Raw genomic sequence first — 18854 nt, 5'->3', positions numbered from 1 at the left:
GATTCCAATATCTCGCCAAAATATTTATATAAATACTTACAGATGCCGTATACCCTCCTATCAACTAAGAACCAGCCTCCTTTACATGTTTGATCCTTGCGTTTGTAACCATATAATCGCTTACTATCCAACAACCGGTACCAGATGTTACTGACACCAAATTTAATTCTATCCATCAGCGGGAGACTGATTTGAGTGAGAAATTGGTACCAGAGGACTGTCGGGATTTAATCGGAGACAGTCCACAAAATTAATATCTGCATAACCATAAATGAAAACGGATAACAATATTAAAGCAATTTAGACATTTAGAACACAGCATAAGCCAAAATATATTGGGACACGCACCCCTTATGTTTCAGGAACTGTAGTCAGATAAGCACCATGGTTGATGTTTGGTGGATTTGTTCTGACAATTATTTTAGTCCCAGATTTTCTTGTTGATCAATAGGGTCCAGGGTCTTGAATTTTTTTCTAACCCCTGGTAATCCCTCGACCTAACCAATATCCAGTATCTTCAAAAACGAAAGGCGATGAACATAACTTTTCTGCTGCTCAATGCCGAAAGGCCCCGTAATCCCTAGTTTTATGGAGTAATTCTACATTATTCGAAGTGGCCGATCCCAAAAAAACTCCCATTCAACCGCAGTAGGCTGCTTCAGACCCCCTTAAAATCAGAAATTGCGTTATACTATAGGTATGGAGAAGTTGACCGGTGTCCTAGGAGACTGTCTTAAATTTGAATGCACAAGGGATCCCATGTAGATTATTCACTAGGGACCCTACATTAACTCTAAACTACATCCTAGCCTTTTTATTATAACTTTAATGCCTATGATATACAGGTGTTGATAGGACGCCTATGCCAACCTTGCATATACATAAATATACAAACACTGTAGATCATATGATACAGCCAAGTCTGTAATTGTTTTTTTTAAATCTCATTAGTTCTTAAATAATTTGAAACAATATAAATACATTAATTAAACATACATAGAATATATATATAAAATATTTTAAACACCTAAGAGCATACATTCAAATCATCTACAGTATATAATATGAATCTAGCATGAAAAAAACTCAACTTATTAATAACTACTAAACATTTACCCTCTCCCCTACAACATAGCTCATATTATCTAAGAATTCTGTAAGAAAATTAGATATTGCCACAAAATAAAATTAAAGACACCACCTTCATATCTGAGACCTCTTAATTTCAGGATAAATATGCATTTATATGAAAAAAAATGTTTTTCTATTTTTTTCTCATCTATATACTATAACTCCCAGCATCAACTGATCTCGTTATGATAGTTATGTATTTCCAAATAAGATAAGAAAGGAAACCATATATCCATAAATGTACAGTGTTTTTGTAGTAAGGAAAAAGTAAATCTCTCTAAAGCACATATATCTCCCATGCTCTAGTCAGCCATTGTCATATTTGGTGCAGATACATTCTTCCAGTTAGATTAAGTTAGTTAATTTAAGGCTGCCTTCACTTGTCAACTGTCATTTTATGTCCCTTCTAACATCCTCTGTGTAGTCCTAAGATTCCCCGAATCAGATGATTAAATATTTTTTTTTTAATTTATGCTGAAAGGATTTCCATTCCCAAATCCAACATCTTACATGTTTTTTTGTGTGGAAAAGTCACCTTATACCGTTTCAAATGTCGTTTTAGAGGGAGCTTCTGTGGGAGCCTTAGCAGACAGCAGCCTTCTCCTAAGCAGCCATCTTGGAACCCCAAGTCTGTATTTCACAACTCTTGCAATAATAGGTTACCAAGGAACCAGTCATAACTGACAGCAACCCAATGTGATGGAAAATATAAACTGCTGCCTAAATCAGGTATATTCTTACTGACATTTGCCCAATCAATTGACAGTCACCCAAATGCTAAATTGTAGTAATATTTAATTTCCTTACCTCGTCTGGGAAGTTCTGGTGGTGCTGCTGGAGAAGAAAGTGCTGATCCTGGGGCTGTTACTTCACGGTCCTGCTCTGGCTCAAGTACTTCCGAGAGTCCCTGGTCCTTCTCACATTGTTCCAAGTTGTTGGGTCTTGGTGTTCTGCAGGCTCTTGGAGAAGAGTTGCTGGTGCTGCTCTCTGGGCCATTTTGGTTAAACCTCTGCCAGCGTTTTTTGGGGGCAACATGATTGACATCAACCAACTCGTCCCCCCCAGGGCACTCATTGCTAAGTTCCGAATCAGGTTCTGGTTCCGCCACGTAACCTGCAAGCATTGCACTTGTGCTACTTTGGTGAGGCTGTGCTGTGATCTCCCCAGGAGACTCAATAAGTGACTGTGCAGAGGGATCACCAGACAGGTATCCTAATGAATTTTTTGTTAGTGTTTCTTTGTGAGCAGAAGATAAGGTAAAGGGGGAAACAGAGCCCAGCTCAGTCTTGCCAGTTGGACTCCCATCCAACACCGGACTTGTGCACAATGGCGACAAATTGCCCTTTTGTGGAACAGTCTGGAACACATCAGCAGCATTGACGTTTTCTGTCACCATGGTCCCTCTTTCTTGGGCTATGCAGGGTTTTGTAGGCTTTGCATGTGTATGGGACACAATGCCATTTGCCCCGTTTATACCTGGATCATTAAGGTTGCTAGATTCTTTTACAGTATCCATGGGGCAAAAGGGCTTTAATGTGGCAGTTTGCCCAACTGAACATTCATTTTTATTAGCACAGATGTTGGCATCTGCCTTATTTTCTAACTTGCACATCACCTCGTTCGTAGTTAAAGGCTTAAGGGCTACATCTATGTTAATTCCAGGAGAGTCCTCCTGAGTGGAGCTACAGAACGATGCTGTATTTTGTCCAGTCATCAGCTGCCTCTCCTTTGTCTTGGTGTCGTGCATATCCTTCAACATCATCAGCAAGTTGCTGAATTTGTAATCTGGTTCCAAGGGTATTCGACTGTGACCGGGAGGAGATGGAAAAAGTAAGGGTGTTGATGGTTTGGATGCTGTACCCTCAGCACCCTCTTCATTGGCTGACTTGTAAGACAGTTCTTTCAGTCCAGAGATAACCTGCTTTACCACTGTCGTTTCAATATCCATAGAATCGCTGGACTTTTCATGCAAATTACTTAAAAGATTCATTACTTCAGCGCGCCCAGTCTTCTTGGGAGACACCCTAAGAGACAAAGGGGAGGTTTTGGAATTCAAAGAGCAGTTTTCAAATCCTGGATCTTGGGTTGAAGTATCCGCTGCTACACAGTTTGTGTTTATAATACTTGAAGGCATGATTACATTATTCAATGGAAGTTGACCTGGGATAGTAGCATTAGTTTTCAATGAAGAATTGTGTTGGGTCTCACAAGAAACAGATGAAGAAAGAGTACATAAAGGTACATTTTGCTTAGTAGTAAGTGCATGGTCACCACCCCATAAATGTGCATGGTCTGCAGCATTATCCTCAGAAAGTGCAAAATCCTTACTAGAGGATTCTGGATCTCTGCCGCAATCCAATGAACTTGATGTAGCTCTGGCAAGTGTCTTGCTAGAGTTGACAGAGCTGGAGGAAGAGGGAGTTTCTGATCTTTTCTTTATGTTCTTACAAGTACCAGTGGATAACTCTTCTCCATACCCTCCACTCTGGTTAGGACATTGATTAAAGACACTTGGTTCATTCACACATCTTCCACTAGTGACAAACATAGATGGTTCCATGGAATCGGTTGTCGATTCTTCATGCGCATCTTCAACTTGAGGATCCATCCTCAGATCATACAATATGCCCCCAGCATTCTTGTTCCACTTCTCAGAGGAAATGCTTGAAAGCAAATCAGCTGCAGGTGTACTCAAAGGAGCTTTCTCCTTATTGACAGTGCTGGTCCATTTCAAGTTTTGTCTGGTAGCACCACTCTCTATCTGAGATGGTGCCATTCCAAATCTTGTGTCACCAATGTCACTGCTGCTAAATTCAGTCGTTCTAAAAACTCCAGATAAAAGTTCTGTTGGGGGCGTGTCCTTATTTATAGACCCATGTCCTTTGCCTTGATGTTCAGTCACCAAGTTGGTTTTAGTGCAAGATGATAGGACAGAGTTATGCAGAGAAAGCTTCACACATCCATTCAAGACATTTTTCACTTCCCCATTGGGGTCTTTCCCATCATATTCTGCTCGTCGATCTATGTGACTGTCAAGATGCCCTGCCGCTCTATACTCAGCAGTACCCTTGCAGGTCTTGGCGATGCAATCTTCAGCATGCAAGATGCTCGACTGCCAGGACGATAAAAGCCTTGATGGAACCTAGTTACCCAAGAAAAGGAAAATAAATAAGATAACTGTAACTACGAAAAGACACAAAAAGGTGAGGGCCTAAGTTACTTTTTCAGTTTCATTTTTTTTTTGGAGAAGACGAGCAAAACCCTGACTCTGCTCCCTCATGTTGGTGTTTTAGTGCACTGGGGTTTGGTTCTAAAAAAATGTCCATTATATGAATTCGCCCCCAAAAATCATCAAAGGTTAATCCTGTCATGTAACCTGGGGCCATTTTTTATTCGCACGTAATTATGCCATTTGGAAAATATGTAGCAAAAATAGTGTGTACACACAGGTCAAACTGTGCTCTCCCATTCTATTCACTATTCCAGTGGTTCACAATTTTTTTTTTTTAACGTTGTGCACCCCTTGCTAGAAAATATTTGTTCTCTGAATCCCAATGAATAAATCTTCTTGTCTACTCATCAGATTACTACTAACAAAACGGTTTGACTAATCCCAGGTAGTATAGTGTCCTGAGCATGTGGTGGGAACACCCTCCCCCCCCTAATAAGGCCCCAAACTGCACCTGTGTGTACTGAGATGGGTGTTATACAGTAGCTATCCATTACTATAGGAGCTTTCAAAGTCACACCCCACAATGCCTTGACACTGTGGATGTAAAGCATTGTTGGGAGCTCCTGCTTTAAAATCGACAACTATATTACCCACGCTTAGGTGCAGTTTGGTAACTAACCCCTTGGCCGCTCAAGACCCTAGTGGTTCCCAAACTCAGTTGGGAATCACTGCTCTGTACCTAGCTTTTTTTTAATGAACTTAATTAAAATTAATATTTATTATGTAAGCCAACAGATAAGAGTGTTGACTAACACAACTAGAAATGATTGTTTGACTAGTATAGTTACGTATTAAGCATTCTGATCATAATAGAGACAGGTCAAAGGGTGGTTTATTTCTGATCTTGTTACTCAACAAGTACCCGATAGGTAAACGAAGGCAGGATGCAACAAGTTAATGGATATAAAATGGATATTAAATTAATCATATAATATGTAGAGCTGTGCAAGACTATCCACAAACGTAGAACTGAAGATGCAAGAAAATGTAACGGTTGTATGGTGAAGAAAGATATGGAAGATACAATCTTAAAGGGGATGAAGCAGCAACTTCTGATTGGGAAGATGAAAATCACTATGTAATAAAAAGGGCAAGGGATAAGTATTATAATCAATATGGTACTTCAGCGGTTAAGGTTGGTTAGAAATGGCGTTAAAAATACAAGAATTGTTTTTTGACAGTTCAAGACCCTTCCTGTGGCTGTGCTGATTTACAAAGAGGGCATGATTGTAGGGCTATCGCTGATAGCCCACTAAAGGTGAAATATGTAAAGTTTAAAAGGCTAAATCGACGATACTCAGATCATGGGCTGTCGGCCTCAAAGAAATCCTTACGTTCTTGAAATATTCCCTGTGCATCCCAGAGAGAGGTGACAAATAGGTCACCACTTAGTCTAACGGCTATATTAAATAAAGGATATCATGGGATGACCATTCTGAAGAATAACGTTTCAATATTTGTAATCTTTGCAAGGAGATGGATGCAATAAGGTCAAAAACACGATGTTTTTCAGGGGTGGCTCAAATTTAGGGGTAAGCCGGGCAAAATTAGTATTGTTACATTCAGCAAACTCACCTTGCGTCTAAGTATTATAAAAAAATTTAAAAAATAAAAAGAGGGGGGAAGGGGGTTGTGTGCCGAGCATGCGCGTTTTAAGTGCAACTTCTTTACGTTTTGTCAATGAAATTGTATTTTGATTTTTATGATTTTGATTGAATGAAAGACTTGAGCATATAACGTTTTAAATTTTCAGCAGAAATGTCCATAGTATCCCCCACCCCTTTTTTATAATCATTACAGTTACTATATTAATCTATATACAATTCATGTGTTTTATGTTTACACTCTTCTCAATTTCTTATTATAAATGGTAGATTTCTAAATATTTAGCTATTTGCACTTCGTACTCACTGGAAAGTCCTCTAATAACACGGTTCCTTTTGTTTGTGTACACAGAGACACACAGAGACACACAGAGACACACAGAGACACACAGAGACACACAGAGACACACAGAGACACACAGAGACACACAGAGACACACAGAGACACACAGAGACACACAGAGACACACAGAGACACACAGAGACACACAGAGACACACACTTCAGTTTTAGTTACAGTTTGCCCCAATCCCAGTTGTAAGACAGGCACCATTGTGAACTCCTGACCTCCATGATGAGTTTCCTGCACCAAAGCATCATGGAAACTGTAGTTGTTTGTCTCTACTATATTTATTTTTTTCTTGTTCAGCTAAAGCTGATTAAACTGTTGGTGCGCGCGAGCGCACGCCTGATCTCATTTTCGTCTACATCAATTACTTTAATGCTGTGAGAATTTTGAGCTAGTGGGTGCGTGCGTGATCGTGCCTGATCGTGACGCTTTTTCGACTCCATAAAGGATGAGATTTAGTCCTATGAGAATTAGGTAGATGCGTGCCAGCAAAGAAGTTTCACTTCAAAAAAAAAGTTGAGTGTATTTCCATATTAAGACTTTTAAATGTCACAAAAGAAGAGTTTTTCTTTTAAGTCGTAAACCTGCCAACCCAGTGACTGATTGATAACAGGAGTGGGCTTATGTTATTTCAATGGGAAAACAAAAAAATTTGTACGCAAGTTTCACCAAGGTAATATGAAAATCAGAATTCAACAAGGTGTGTTTTGGGATCAGACATGCGAGTTCTCATCTTCCCTACGCCAGTGACCTCTCTGGGAAGTTATTTCTGTTGATGTTTTATCCTTTTATTTTAAGACACTGGCCTGCATTTATGGCAACTGTATGTTCTTGTAATAATCTTTTTCTGTAACTCAAGCACTGTATTTTTATATATATTTAAACAAGCTTTAATAAGTGATGCTTTGGACACTGAATGAACTGTTTGCATGCTTTATATAGAGTATTTACATTTTCTGAAATTTTTGCTATAACAGTTGTGTGTTAAATGCATAGATTTTCTTAAATAAAACAGGGACCGTAGACTGCAAATTTCATATTTGATATTTCTTGGGAGGTGGAAGCGAATAGATGTGATTGCAAACGAGTAAGGCGTAAATATGAACTAATTTGAAGTACCTTGGGCAGCAGCAAGGGAAGTTGGCAGGAGTAGCTGTGTGTGTATTATCCCTTGTTGCATATCTAAGTCATGTGCTCACAAGTTTGCTGTTCGTGACAGATGGTATAGTGGGACAGAGCGAGGGGAGATATTACTTGAGGGAACTTTGCGGAAGTTGAAAAATGTGTCAGATAGGTAGCCGTGCATTAAACCTTGTCCCATATGCAGGTCATGTGCCGTACGTGACACTGTACTCAAACAAGACAATGGATCCACAATAAAAGACTGTGCACTTATCATAATGAGTTGAGGACTTCTACATAAAATTGTACGAGAAATCATAACAGGGCATAATCTTGCAGAGGAAGAGCAAGAAGGAACCACCAATGATGTACCATGTGTCCTTCCAGAAGAAGTGCTAAAAGGTAAAAAAATTGTGTTTTTTGTGCTGGTGATATTTTTAATTAAAATTCAAAACACTAGCACAAAAAGGGACTCACATCGCAGATGTGCAAAGAGGTGACCGGTTCTGGCATGACTGTGACACAGAAATTAGGATACATGACCAGGTGAGAGACAGACGTAGGGGAAGAATTAGACTTGGAAGAGGGGACGAAGATTGTTTTGGCAACTTCGAAAAGCTCTATATGTACGACTTTAAGAGAGAACGCATACAAGGTAATGATGCGGTGGTACCTCACCCCTCTAAAGTTATCTACATTTCTGCCAAGTTACTCCCCATTGTGCCCGAGACAATGTGGACAGCAAGCAGACCTGTTGCACATGCTGTGGTCCTGTCCCCGAGTTGCCACGGTCTGGGAATCGATTAAAGATTGGCAACATAGGATCCTAGACGCACACATCCCGCTAGACCCATGGTTGTTCCTCCTTAATAGACCACACCTGGACCTATCCAAAAAAGAAAAGAAATTGGTGGCGCACTTTGCGACGGTGGTAAGGGGAGAGATTGCAGCATGGTGGAAAAAGAATGAGATTTCCAATTGCTAAAATTCGGAATAGAATTTGGACAGTTTGCCAGATGGAGAAATTAACGAGTCTTGTAAATGACACTGGCGCAAATTTTCAAAAAGTCTGGACGCCTTGGTTGGCCCAGACAGACATACCAGGGGTCGAGAGGTCCACGATTTGGCACTGATAAGGTTAAGTGCATTCTCGCTTGATGGCGTTGTGACGGGACAGCCTGACGGGACATAATAGGGACCCCCAGACCAAGGGAAAGCGGGCAATCTGGGTGTCATGAGAGAAAAGCGTGGCAGGGGAGTATTCCACACGGCAGACCCGCCGAATGAGTGAACACAGAATATCCGGCGGAGTTATAGCTGAGGCACTCCTTTCCGTGCTACTCTTTACATGGTGCTCGAAGAACCAGAAAATTCCAGAACAGTGGAGCAATGCCATAGTCATACTCATCCACGAGAAAGCAGACAAAGACTACCTCAAAACTACAGGCCAAACCAGTCTCCCTTCAAATCACTTACAAGAATTTTACGAAGATACTCACTGATCGGCTGTAAGACCTGGACTTCACCCAGCCTAGAGAAGAAGCGGGATTTTATGAGAATGCCACTTCAACCATTAGATTACATGAAGATACAAACAAGATGAGATTTAGCGACAGGGAGACAACCATGTCACCAAAGCTTTTCACAGCAAGACAAAGAATTGTTCAAGACATTGCATTGAGAAGAAAAAGGAATCAAAATCAATGGGGAATACTCGTCACCTACGAATCACAGATCACAAGTTCAAAAGAACTCCAGCAAGAAATCAGAGAACTCGCCGAAGCAAGAAGGAAAGTGTGCCTCCATATGAATCTCAACAAGATCAAAGTGATGAACTAACAAGTCAAAACTGTAAAGATTGAAATAAATGGTATAGAACTAGAAGTCGAAAACCATGTTTACTCTGGCCAGCAAATAACAATAGATGGGCACCTTTTAAATGTAATCAATAGGAGAATGAAGATGGGATAAAGCGCATTCGGAAGAAACAAGAGAATCTTTCAAGGAAACCTCACACTGTCCCCCCAAGAGCAAAGGTTTCGACCAGTGTATTCCAAGTGTTCACATATGAATGTAAAACGTGCACCCTAAATGCAAAAGATAATTATTATTCTAATTAGATAAAAAGATAATTCAGAAGTTTCAAACAAGTATGGAGAAGTGTATGCTGGGTATTACCCAAAGACAGGAAAAAGGGGTTGGAAAACCAAATAAGTCTGATGTCATTACAACAGTGATGAAATTGAAATGGCTGGAAGAAATTACCATCTTTGGACAAAGATGGTACTCGACTGAATTCCAAGGGTAATTAAAAGACCAATATGATGACCAAAAGTAAGATGGGAGGACAAAATCATAAAATGATGATGAAAATGTTGGAGCAATTTGAAGAAGAGAGGCTTGCAACCGCAGTTTCTAGAAGATCATTGGGGAGGCCTTCATCGAGCAGATCGAAATGGGCTGAAATGATGATGAGGGAAGGCAGAGAAGGAAGAAAGGAAAACCTGACAGACCAGTTTGGTGGTGGGTGGCTTGACTGCCTAATAAATCCAGTAATCCAGCAAACCCAAATGACTTATTTTTATATATAAATTACATTACGCAAGTATTTCATGTGTCTGCTTTAAACCAAAATTAGGCTTTGCTTCGATTTAACCTCGGGCCGAGCACGAATAGTGGAGTCTCTAATATGTATTCTGTTTTTCATTTATTTTCTTCCGTTATATTCGGTCACAGGATATAGTTTAGAAAGCCTAATCTACATTACAGAACATTATAGTGAAGCGGATCTGAGAAGAGAGGAGATTCAGGGGCACTGAAGACCCCATCACCAGCATTTTATTACATATAAAAAATAAATTAGTTCCCAAAATGGGGAGGGGGGGGGCGCACTACTTTCACCCCCCCCCCCCACCCCCTTCCATAATATAAAATTGTGGCGACACAATGTTCTAAAAGCAGATGATTCCGCCTAGGGTTCAAATCAGAAAACGTTATTTTAAAACAATACATGTACCATTGCTTGTTTATTTTATTTTTCACTGCAACTTCAATTGGAAATGCTTGGCGGGAATTCAAAATGGAAAACTGAGTAGGCAAGGGCAGCTAGCAGTAAATGTAGAGAAGTCCCATGTAATGCACAGAATTCTCCATTACCAGAACGCAAATGCTGGATCAAAAGCACTCACCGTATGTTTGAAAGACTTCTCTTTTTCAGGTCGACGTAGTTCTGGCAAGCCCTCAAACTGATGCACCCCCTCGAACGGTACTACTGCTTTTGCACCTACACAATTCCTCTCCGTTAGCGTTCCCAAAGTCTCCACATAATACATCCGAGATGGCTTCTGATTGGACGCTGCTGGGAAACACGGTACAAAAATAAAAATACAAGATTGTTGGAAAATGCATTGTCATACAAAAATATTAAGTCTATTAAAATCGTTAAACATTTTATTTGGTGTAGCCTTCTACACACAAAAGACCTAGTCACATACAAACGAAGAAAATAAATATTCAACAAAAATAAGTTTTTTGAGAAAAACAATACATTGTACAAAATATTCACTGCTGTAATTCACAACTCATAAATGAACAGAAAAACGGCTTTCAATAGGGGGAAAATACACGTTTACTAATCACTAAAATTGCAAAACATAGAAGCCGATATCTGCAGAGAAAGAAGTAATGTTCAACAAACTGAGGTATGTGCATCAAGCGTGATTCAACAATGATTTGATGGCACAATATGATTCAGGGTGCTCAGCCCTGGGGACCCCCTGGGCTCAGAGTTACTTACCAGTGAAAGTAGCGTCAATACTTCCTAGTATTTAAATACCCTGCGTCTAGCCTAAAGGTGTAAGATTTAAAACATGCTTGGAAATGGCTCAGTGCCTTTATTGCAACTCCGATGTACACTGCCATGGGAGAACACCTTAAAGGTTAGAAAAAGGTGGGGAATAATTGCTGAGAAGGTACATTATGTTCCTAGAGTCTAAGATATAAGAATGTGTGGGTGGGGAATATGAAGTAGTGCAGGGGAGGTCAATCTTTTCCATCACAAAAAACATCAAGATTAAAATATATATATATTGAGACCACAACACTTAAAGGTTACCTCTGTTCATCAATGTATCTATATGTAAAAAAATACTGGATAACTATTGAAATATATTTTAGTAGTGATTAAAAAAAAAAAACACAAACTGCAGGGGATTGCTGCCTGAAGTGAATTTTGAAAAACCTTCAGCAACCTCAATTGCAGAAACATTGATGCAGTGGTTAAAAGTATTGAATGTACAAGCCTGAACAATGTGCCCTATTCCCCGGGTGACCATGGTTAGATCTCCAGTAATTTGTTACTTATCCAACGGCTCCATCCTCCCTTGCACAGGCTGCAAAGCATATCAAAAACGGACACAAACATGCCACCACGGCGAGGGCTCCAGGAGGGCCTCCAACAGATACTTTGGCATTGAAAGGATCAGTATAAATAAATGTAAGCCAGCATTATTGAAATGTGATTCGCATGTAGACCTGGCCTACACATGCGCCCTTCCCTTTTACCTTTTGTTTCGGACTGACCGTCCTGCTGTGGATATGGACAGATCCTGCAGGGCCACCAAGGGCGCCGTTTGATCTTCGCCCAGACGACATCCCCCTCTTCATATCTCACAGGGGCAGGCTTTACCCTTGCTAGCCGCTGCAGAGAAGGAGATGGAAATAAATAAATAAATAAAAACAGGAATGAGCAGGCTGTGGAGCTCCACCTACACTCAGACATCCGTCTGGAGGGGAGTGCAGTGCAGGTTAAACGAGGACACTGCAATGAACGTGCAGCGTGAAGGGTAAAACATACATGGCTAGACCTGCAGCGAAAAACACGACAGCAGCATATACAGTGTTCTTCACTGCACCGTTCAGCATGGACTGCGAGAGATTGCTCGTTGCCCATAATGCTTTGGAATGATTATTTTTTTTTTTTACTGTGCAATGGAGGGAGCAGCTCCCTCCTCCGCAGGCATAAGACAGTATCTGCTTAGCAGCCCATCTCTCACAGAAGAGCTCTCTATATGTGAGCACACGCACACACGCACACAAGCCAATCCAAGTTTAAAAAGGGTACAAGGGAAGAAAAAATAAATAAATAAAAAGACAATCAGGCCCTTAAAACAAAGGGGGTCACTTAACCCACTCTGCATCAGATGGACTTCTTGCATAAGCACAGATATAGGTGTACAAGCACAAACCACTGATACCATATCAGAACTAATAAGCCCCATTAACCCTTTCAATAGCAAAAGGGCCCCCAAGTGCCATTGTGTCCAAGATAAATCAAAATCTTCATGACAGGAAAGGGGGAGGGAGGATACAATGTGTTGAATGATGCAGTGTGCAGACACATCTACACCTACATTTAGCATAGGTTGAACTTGATGGATGCATGTCTTTTTTCAACCATATCATCTACTATGTAACCTGCTGCAATCCCAGAACTAAAGTGAAAACAATACCATAGTGGAATTAGTATGTTATAAAGTGGTACACTATATCGTGTATAAAACATGAAAGAATACGTGTAAGACCCAGCTATTAAGGTTTAGCTGCCCATTACTCAAGAAAACACATTTTATTTCTCGCTATAAGTTTTTTTTTAAAAAACAATAAAAATAACAAAATAAATGAAAAGAGCACAACGTAGGGCTGCTGGTATGCATGGCTCTGTGTATTTGGATAGCATAAAAGTACTGGTAATTTGCACATTGCTCTGCATTTGTTCAGTAACACCAGGGAAAAGGGAGACCAAAAAGCGCATGCTGCGACGTTCGAAATGCATTGGATGGGTCTTTTGCCACATTAAAGTGCCCTTTAAATCATTTTTTTGTCCTGGTTTCTTCCTGCTCCGTTTTTGCTGGTGCGCTTTTTGGTCTCCCTTTTCCCTGTATTGCATTGAGTAGCTGCACAGCCTGCCTGCCCTACCAGGATGTGAGTATTTGCATATTTTTCAGGGGAACCTGCCAATGAGACTGATGGTGAGTGGGTTGCACCACACACCACCTGTCTTCAGGAGGATAGTACCCATTATATGACACAATAGGTACTATATCAATTGTTAGTACCCTGGTACAGTGGTCTGGCTTATTATCATTTTGAGATATACCTGCATTTGAGCGCTTCAGCTATTTTCCATAGTTCAGTAACACCATCCTGTTATTTTGCACAGAGCGGAGCCTTAAAGTTTATCAGCCTATATCTTAAAGTTTATAGACAGTCAGACACATACAGATACCCATTTGTCTTAGAAAGGTTTGCAGCCTGAGAACCCTACTAATCTTCCCTAAAATAAAAGCTAATTCAATACAACGATTGATGTGAACTGCCACAAAACGTGATGGAATATATCCTCGGCGTAACAAATACTAATTACAGAAAAAAATATACCAAAACACATTATTGGAGAGATCCAATATCTATAACTCTCAACCCCAAAAAATCATTACAAAAGACATGACAAGCATCATCATGCAAGGCCAGCTCTTTAGGGATATGGGTAGGAGTGTCACTATTCAGATGTGTATCTATTAAACTGCATAGTTGCCTAAAAGTGGCAAAGTAGGCCATAATGCTGGTTCAAACAACAAATTTCGGATACGAAACACAGAATAACGGAAACAATGCATGTACGTTTTTTTCCTCCATACCCAATGAGTGATGACACGATAACCTGAAGCGTGAACTTGTGTGAAGCACTGAGTCAGGTACAAAACAATACAAAATAAAAGCCATATCCACCTAATATTCAGGTTCCCTTTTAACGAACCTGAAGTGAGAGCTAACCAGGGTTGCCACCTTCGACTGACGGTCAACCTGGAGATTTTTTAAGGACACTGTGTTGCCATGACAACGGGATGCTATGTACTGACACGCGGCGTCAAGTTGCCATGACAACGTGGCACCGCATGACGCCGTGACATCACACTGTCATGGCAACGAGCATCCCGTGATACTGTTACGTCACGTGACGTTCCCATTGGCATGGCAACGCAGCGCCATTTGACGCCGCGCAGCCATATTGCCAGTAGTTACAGGGGGAGATGCTGGGAGACATTGCTGTTGTGGGCACTATTGCTGCGTTAATGGTATATGGAATTATATATTACCTTACGTCATTTCTATTATTTATAACTAACGCTGATGGCAATTGTTGCAGACAGAGTCGTCGCTGATCAATATTAATTTATTACAATGGTTTATCTCAGTTTACTTGAGTTAATTTAACAAAGACAAGGTTACCTCATTGCTATCAAAAGAAAGGAACGGAAGCAGCTTGAGTGAAAAGAGAGAGAGGGGGGGGGGAGAAGAGAGAGAGAGGGGGGGAGAAGAGAGAGAGAGGGGGGAGAAGAGAGAGAGAGAGGGGGGGAGAAGAGAGAGAGAGGGGGGGAGAAGAGAGAGAGAGGGGGGGGAGAAGAGAGAGAGGGGGGGAGAAGAGAGAGAGGGGGGGGGGGAAGAGAGAGAGAGGGGTGGGAGAAGAGAGAGAGAGGGGGGGGAGAAGAGAGAGAGAGGGGGGGGAGAAGAGAGAGAGAGAGGGGTGGGAGAAGAGAGAGAGAGGGGGGGGAGAAGAGAGAGAGAGGGGTGGAGAAGAGAGAGAGGGGGGAGAAGAGAGAGAGAGGGGTGGGAGAAGAGAGAGAGGGGGGAGAAGAGAGAGAGAGGGGGGGGGACAAGAGAGAGAGGGGGGAGAAGAGAGAGAGAGAGGGGTGGAGAAGAGAGAGAGGGGGAGAAGAGAGAGAGAGGGGTGGGAGAAGAGAGAGAGGGGGAGAAGTGAGAGAGAGGGGGGGAGAAGACAGAGAGAGGGGGGGGAGAAGAGAGAGAGAAGGGGGGAGAAGAGAGAGAGGGGGGGGAGAAGAGAGAGAGAGGGGGGGAGAAGAGAGATAGGGGGGGAGAAGAGAGAGAGAGGGGGGGGAGAAGAGAGAGAGAGGGGGGGAGAAGAGAGAGAGGGGGGGGAGAAGAGAGACGGGGGGAAGAGAGAGACGGGGGGAAAAGAGAGGAGGGGGGGAAGAGAGAGGAGGGGGGGCAGAGAGAGGAGGGGGGGAAGAGAGAGGAGGGGGGAAAGAGAGAGGAGGGGGGAAAGAGAGAGGAGGAAGGGGAAGAGAGAGGAGGGGGGGAAAGAGAGGAGGGGGGAAGAGAGAGGAAGGGGGGAAGAGAGAGGAGGTGGGGAAGAGAGAGGAGGGGGGGAAGAGAGAGGAGGGGGGAAAGAGAGAGGAGGGGGGAAAGAGAGAGGAGGGGGGAAGAGAGAGGAGGGGGGGGAAGAGAGGAGGGGGGAAAGAGAGGAGGGGGGGGGAAAGAGAGGAGGGGGGGAAAGAGAGGAGGGGGGGGAAGAGAGAGGAGGGGGGAAGAGAGAGGAGGTGGGGAAGAGAGAGGAGGTGGGGGAAGAGAGAGGAGGTGGGGGAAGAGAGAGGAGGTGGGGGAAGAGAGAGGAGGTGGGGGAAGAGAGAGGAGGTGGGGGAAGAGAGAGGAGGTGGGGGGAAGAGAGAGGAGGGGGGGGGGAAAGAGAGGAGGGGGGGGAAGAGAGAGGAGGGGGGGGGAAGAGAGAGGAGGGGGTGAAGAGAGAGGAGGGGGTGAAGAGAGAGGAGGGGGTGAAGAGAGAGGAGGGGTGAAGAGAGAGAGGAGGGGGTGAAGAGAGAGAGGGGGGGAAGAGAGAGAGGAGGGGGTGAAGAGAGAGAGGGGGGGAAGAGAGAGGAGGGGAGGGAAGAGACACAAGACAGGGATGCCCAGTATGCCATCTTCTATTCGCCCTAACGATTGAACCCTTAGCCACGAATATACGAGCAAATGAAAATATATGGGGTATAGTAATTGGAAAAACAAATTACAAAGTTTCTCTTTTTACAGATTATATTATTTTAACACTAACGAGCCCCCAGACTTCTCTACCAAACCTCCAAAAAGTCTTGTCGGATTTCGGGAAAATCTAAGGATATAGAATCGATAATGATAAGTTAGAGGCCCTAAACTTGAATCTTCCAGACCGTGAGGTTAAACTGTTAAAAATGAATTTCAACTACAGATGGAGTTCCTCTCATATGAAATATTTGGGAGTAAATATGACTAGGTGCTACCACTCTATATCAAAGCAACTACCCACCCCTATTCAATAAGATCAAAAAAAGATTTAGCAAGATGGTTAGGTTTCCAGGTGTCATGGATCGGGAGAATTATATCAGTAAAAATGAATATACTCCCAAGGTTGTTATATCACTTCCAGGCCCTCCCAGTACGGATACCTGGATCTGAATTTAAAAACCTACAAAATAAAATATTCCACTATATTTGGCAGGGCAAAAGGCCAAGGACAGTCAGTTATGCTCATGTCAAAAATAAGAGGGGTTATGGGCGTCCAGGATGTCTAAAAGTACAACCAGGCAGCCCAATTACGGCAAGTGGTGGTCTGGAATGCCGACCCAGCCCAATATTGCTGGTTAGCCATTGAATCTCAGTACTCCAGAACATCTTCTCTGCCGATGTCCTTACGGACCCTAAAAAAAAAGAAACTACAGGGGAAACCGTTTGAGCTGGGACCGATGAGATGTACATGGGAGGTGTGGACCAAGTCTAAGAGTAAATTTAAACATATCACCCACCTCACAACTTATACCACTTTTTAACAATCCAAATTTTCCCCCAGGATGTGATACCAAACAATTTGATCAAGTCAAACCTAAAAATATTAGGACAATTGTCGACTTCTTACATAACGGGAAATTCCTTAGCTTTCAGGAGCTACGAACCAGATATGAGACCCCAGACCTCTGTATGTTTAAATATTTACAGATACAAATAGGGAAGGGGAAGAGGAAAGTGACTCTCGCATTAGCCTAAAATACAATAGTGAAATGTAGTGGCAACCGTGCAAAAAGGGAAAAGGGGAAAATTCTAAACTGGGACACAAAGACACCCTTTTGACAGCACTCGTTGTCATTTAAATGTAATGATGAATAAATTAAAACATAATGCTTTATTACTCTGATATAAAATAAATGGTGAAAATATAGATGTAATGAACAACTAACATTGGTGACACAACATGAAAGACAGACTAAAGTGCTCTATACTACAACTGAAACATAAGGGGGAAGGATAGAGCCAAACTGCTTAATAGCAGAAAATATAACTCACAATTAGTGAGAAACAGCCCCCTAGTACAGCAATGAAATGGTTAAAAAGCCTGTATAGTCAAGAACAGGTAACAAAGGACTGACCATGGAATAAATTAACTAATGAATAACATATGGGAATGAACTCACTCACGCACAGATTTTACAGACACTGTAATGTCAGATAGTGTAGTTAATATTGCCAAAGTATCAAAACCCACATAGGGGTATACAGCATGACCACCTTTGAAAAAGCGCCCCAGCGAAACGTGCGTCAGGTGGGAGGCGGCTACTGGACTGACGTCATGACGTCTACATGCCGGGTAGAGGGTGAGAGGCACTGAATAGTGCCGGTTTGTTTGCGAGCTCATTTTAAGCTATCCGTTTGTTATATACTGCACGAGAGGCTGTTATTTATATCATTTAACTCGGATTGAGCTAGCCTTAGCTAATAGTGCCTATTTAGCCATGACGATGGCTTTATAAGCTTAGCGATCATCGCTGCAATGGGTGGTTAATACAATGTATGTATGATCACTTTCATCTGTGTGCTACATGTATCTCACCAGCAGCTGATTGTATCCAGTGCTTTGGATACGCTTGCGAACCACCCTCTATTAACATATGTCTGGACTCTTACCAAGTATCCTCTATGCCATTTACTCTCCTATGTGTGTGAAAAATGCATATTAATTAGGGGGCTATAACTTGATACGGACTCGATCCGTGCCCCAGAGCCATTCAACACATTTTGTGGGTTCTTATGCATGTTGTTCACCTGAAGTACCCCTGCATTTGTATCTAACAGCAGATTTAATAATTTTGCTGTTAGCTTTTCTCTGGCATGCTGTATACCCCTATGTGGGTTTTGATACTTTGGAAATATTAACTACACTATCTGACATTACAGTGTCTGTAAAATCTGTGCGTGAGTGAGTTCATTCCCATATGTTATTCATTAGTTAATTTATTCCATAGTCAGTCCTTTGTTACCTGTTTTTGACTATACAGGCTTTTTAAACATTTCATTGCTGTACAGGGGGGCTGTTTCTCACTAATTGTGAGTTATATTTTCTGTTATTAAGCAGTTTGGCTCTATCCTTCCCCCTTATGTTTCAGTTGTAGTATAGAGCACTTTAGTCTGTCTTTCATGTTGTGTCACCAATGTTAGTTGTTCATTACATCTATATTTTCACCATTTATTTTATATCAGAGTAATAAAGCATTATGTTTTAATTTATTCATCATTACATTTAAATGACAACGAG

General features: G+C 41.9%; 1 protein-coding gene across 9 annotated transcripts in view; it reads right to left on the bottom strand.

Moving 5' to 3' along the window:
• NSD1 (nuclear receptor binding SET domain protein 1) overlaps positions 1-18854 on the bottom strand; it is a 93863-nt gene that overhangs the window by 40194 nt on the left and 34815 nt on the right. For 8 of the 9 annotated variants that reach the window (XM_075600815.1, XM_075600822.1, XM_075600814.1 and 5 more), the window contains 3 exons: positions 12002-12137; positions 10627-10796; positions 1939-4273 (listed from right to left, as the gene is read on the bottom strand). In XM_075600815.1, coding sequence (XP_075456930.1) covers positions 1939-4273; positions 10627-10796; positions 12002-12137 — 2641 coding nt within the window. The remainder of the gene's footprint in view (positions 1-1938; positions 4274-10626; positions 10797-12001; positions 12138-18854) is intronic. The other variant, XM_075600820.1, reaches the window with a different exon arrangement.

The sequence above is a fragment of the Ascaphus truei genome, chromosome 5 (assembly GCF_040206685.1).
Source record: "Ascaphus truei isolate aAscTru1 chromosome 5, aAscTru1.hap1, whole genome shotgun sequence".
Taxonomy (NCBI): domain Eukaryota; kingdom Metazoa; phylum Chordata; class Amphibia; order Anura; family Ascaphidae; genus Ascaphus; species Ascaphus truei.
Note: the sequence above shows the minus strand (reverse complement) of the source record. Positions and strands in the feature narration are given on the sequence as shown.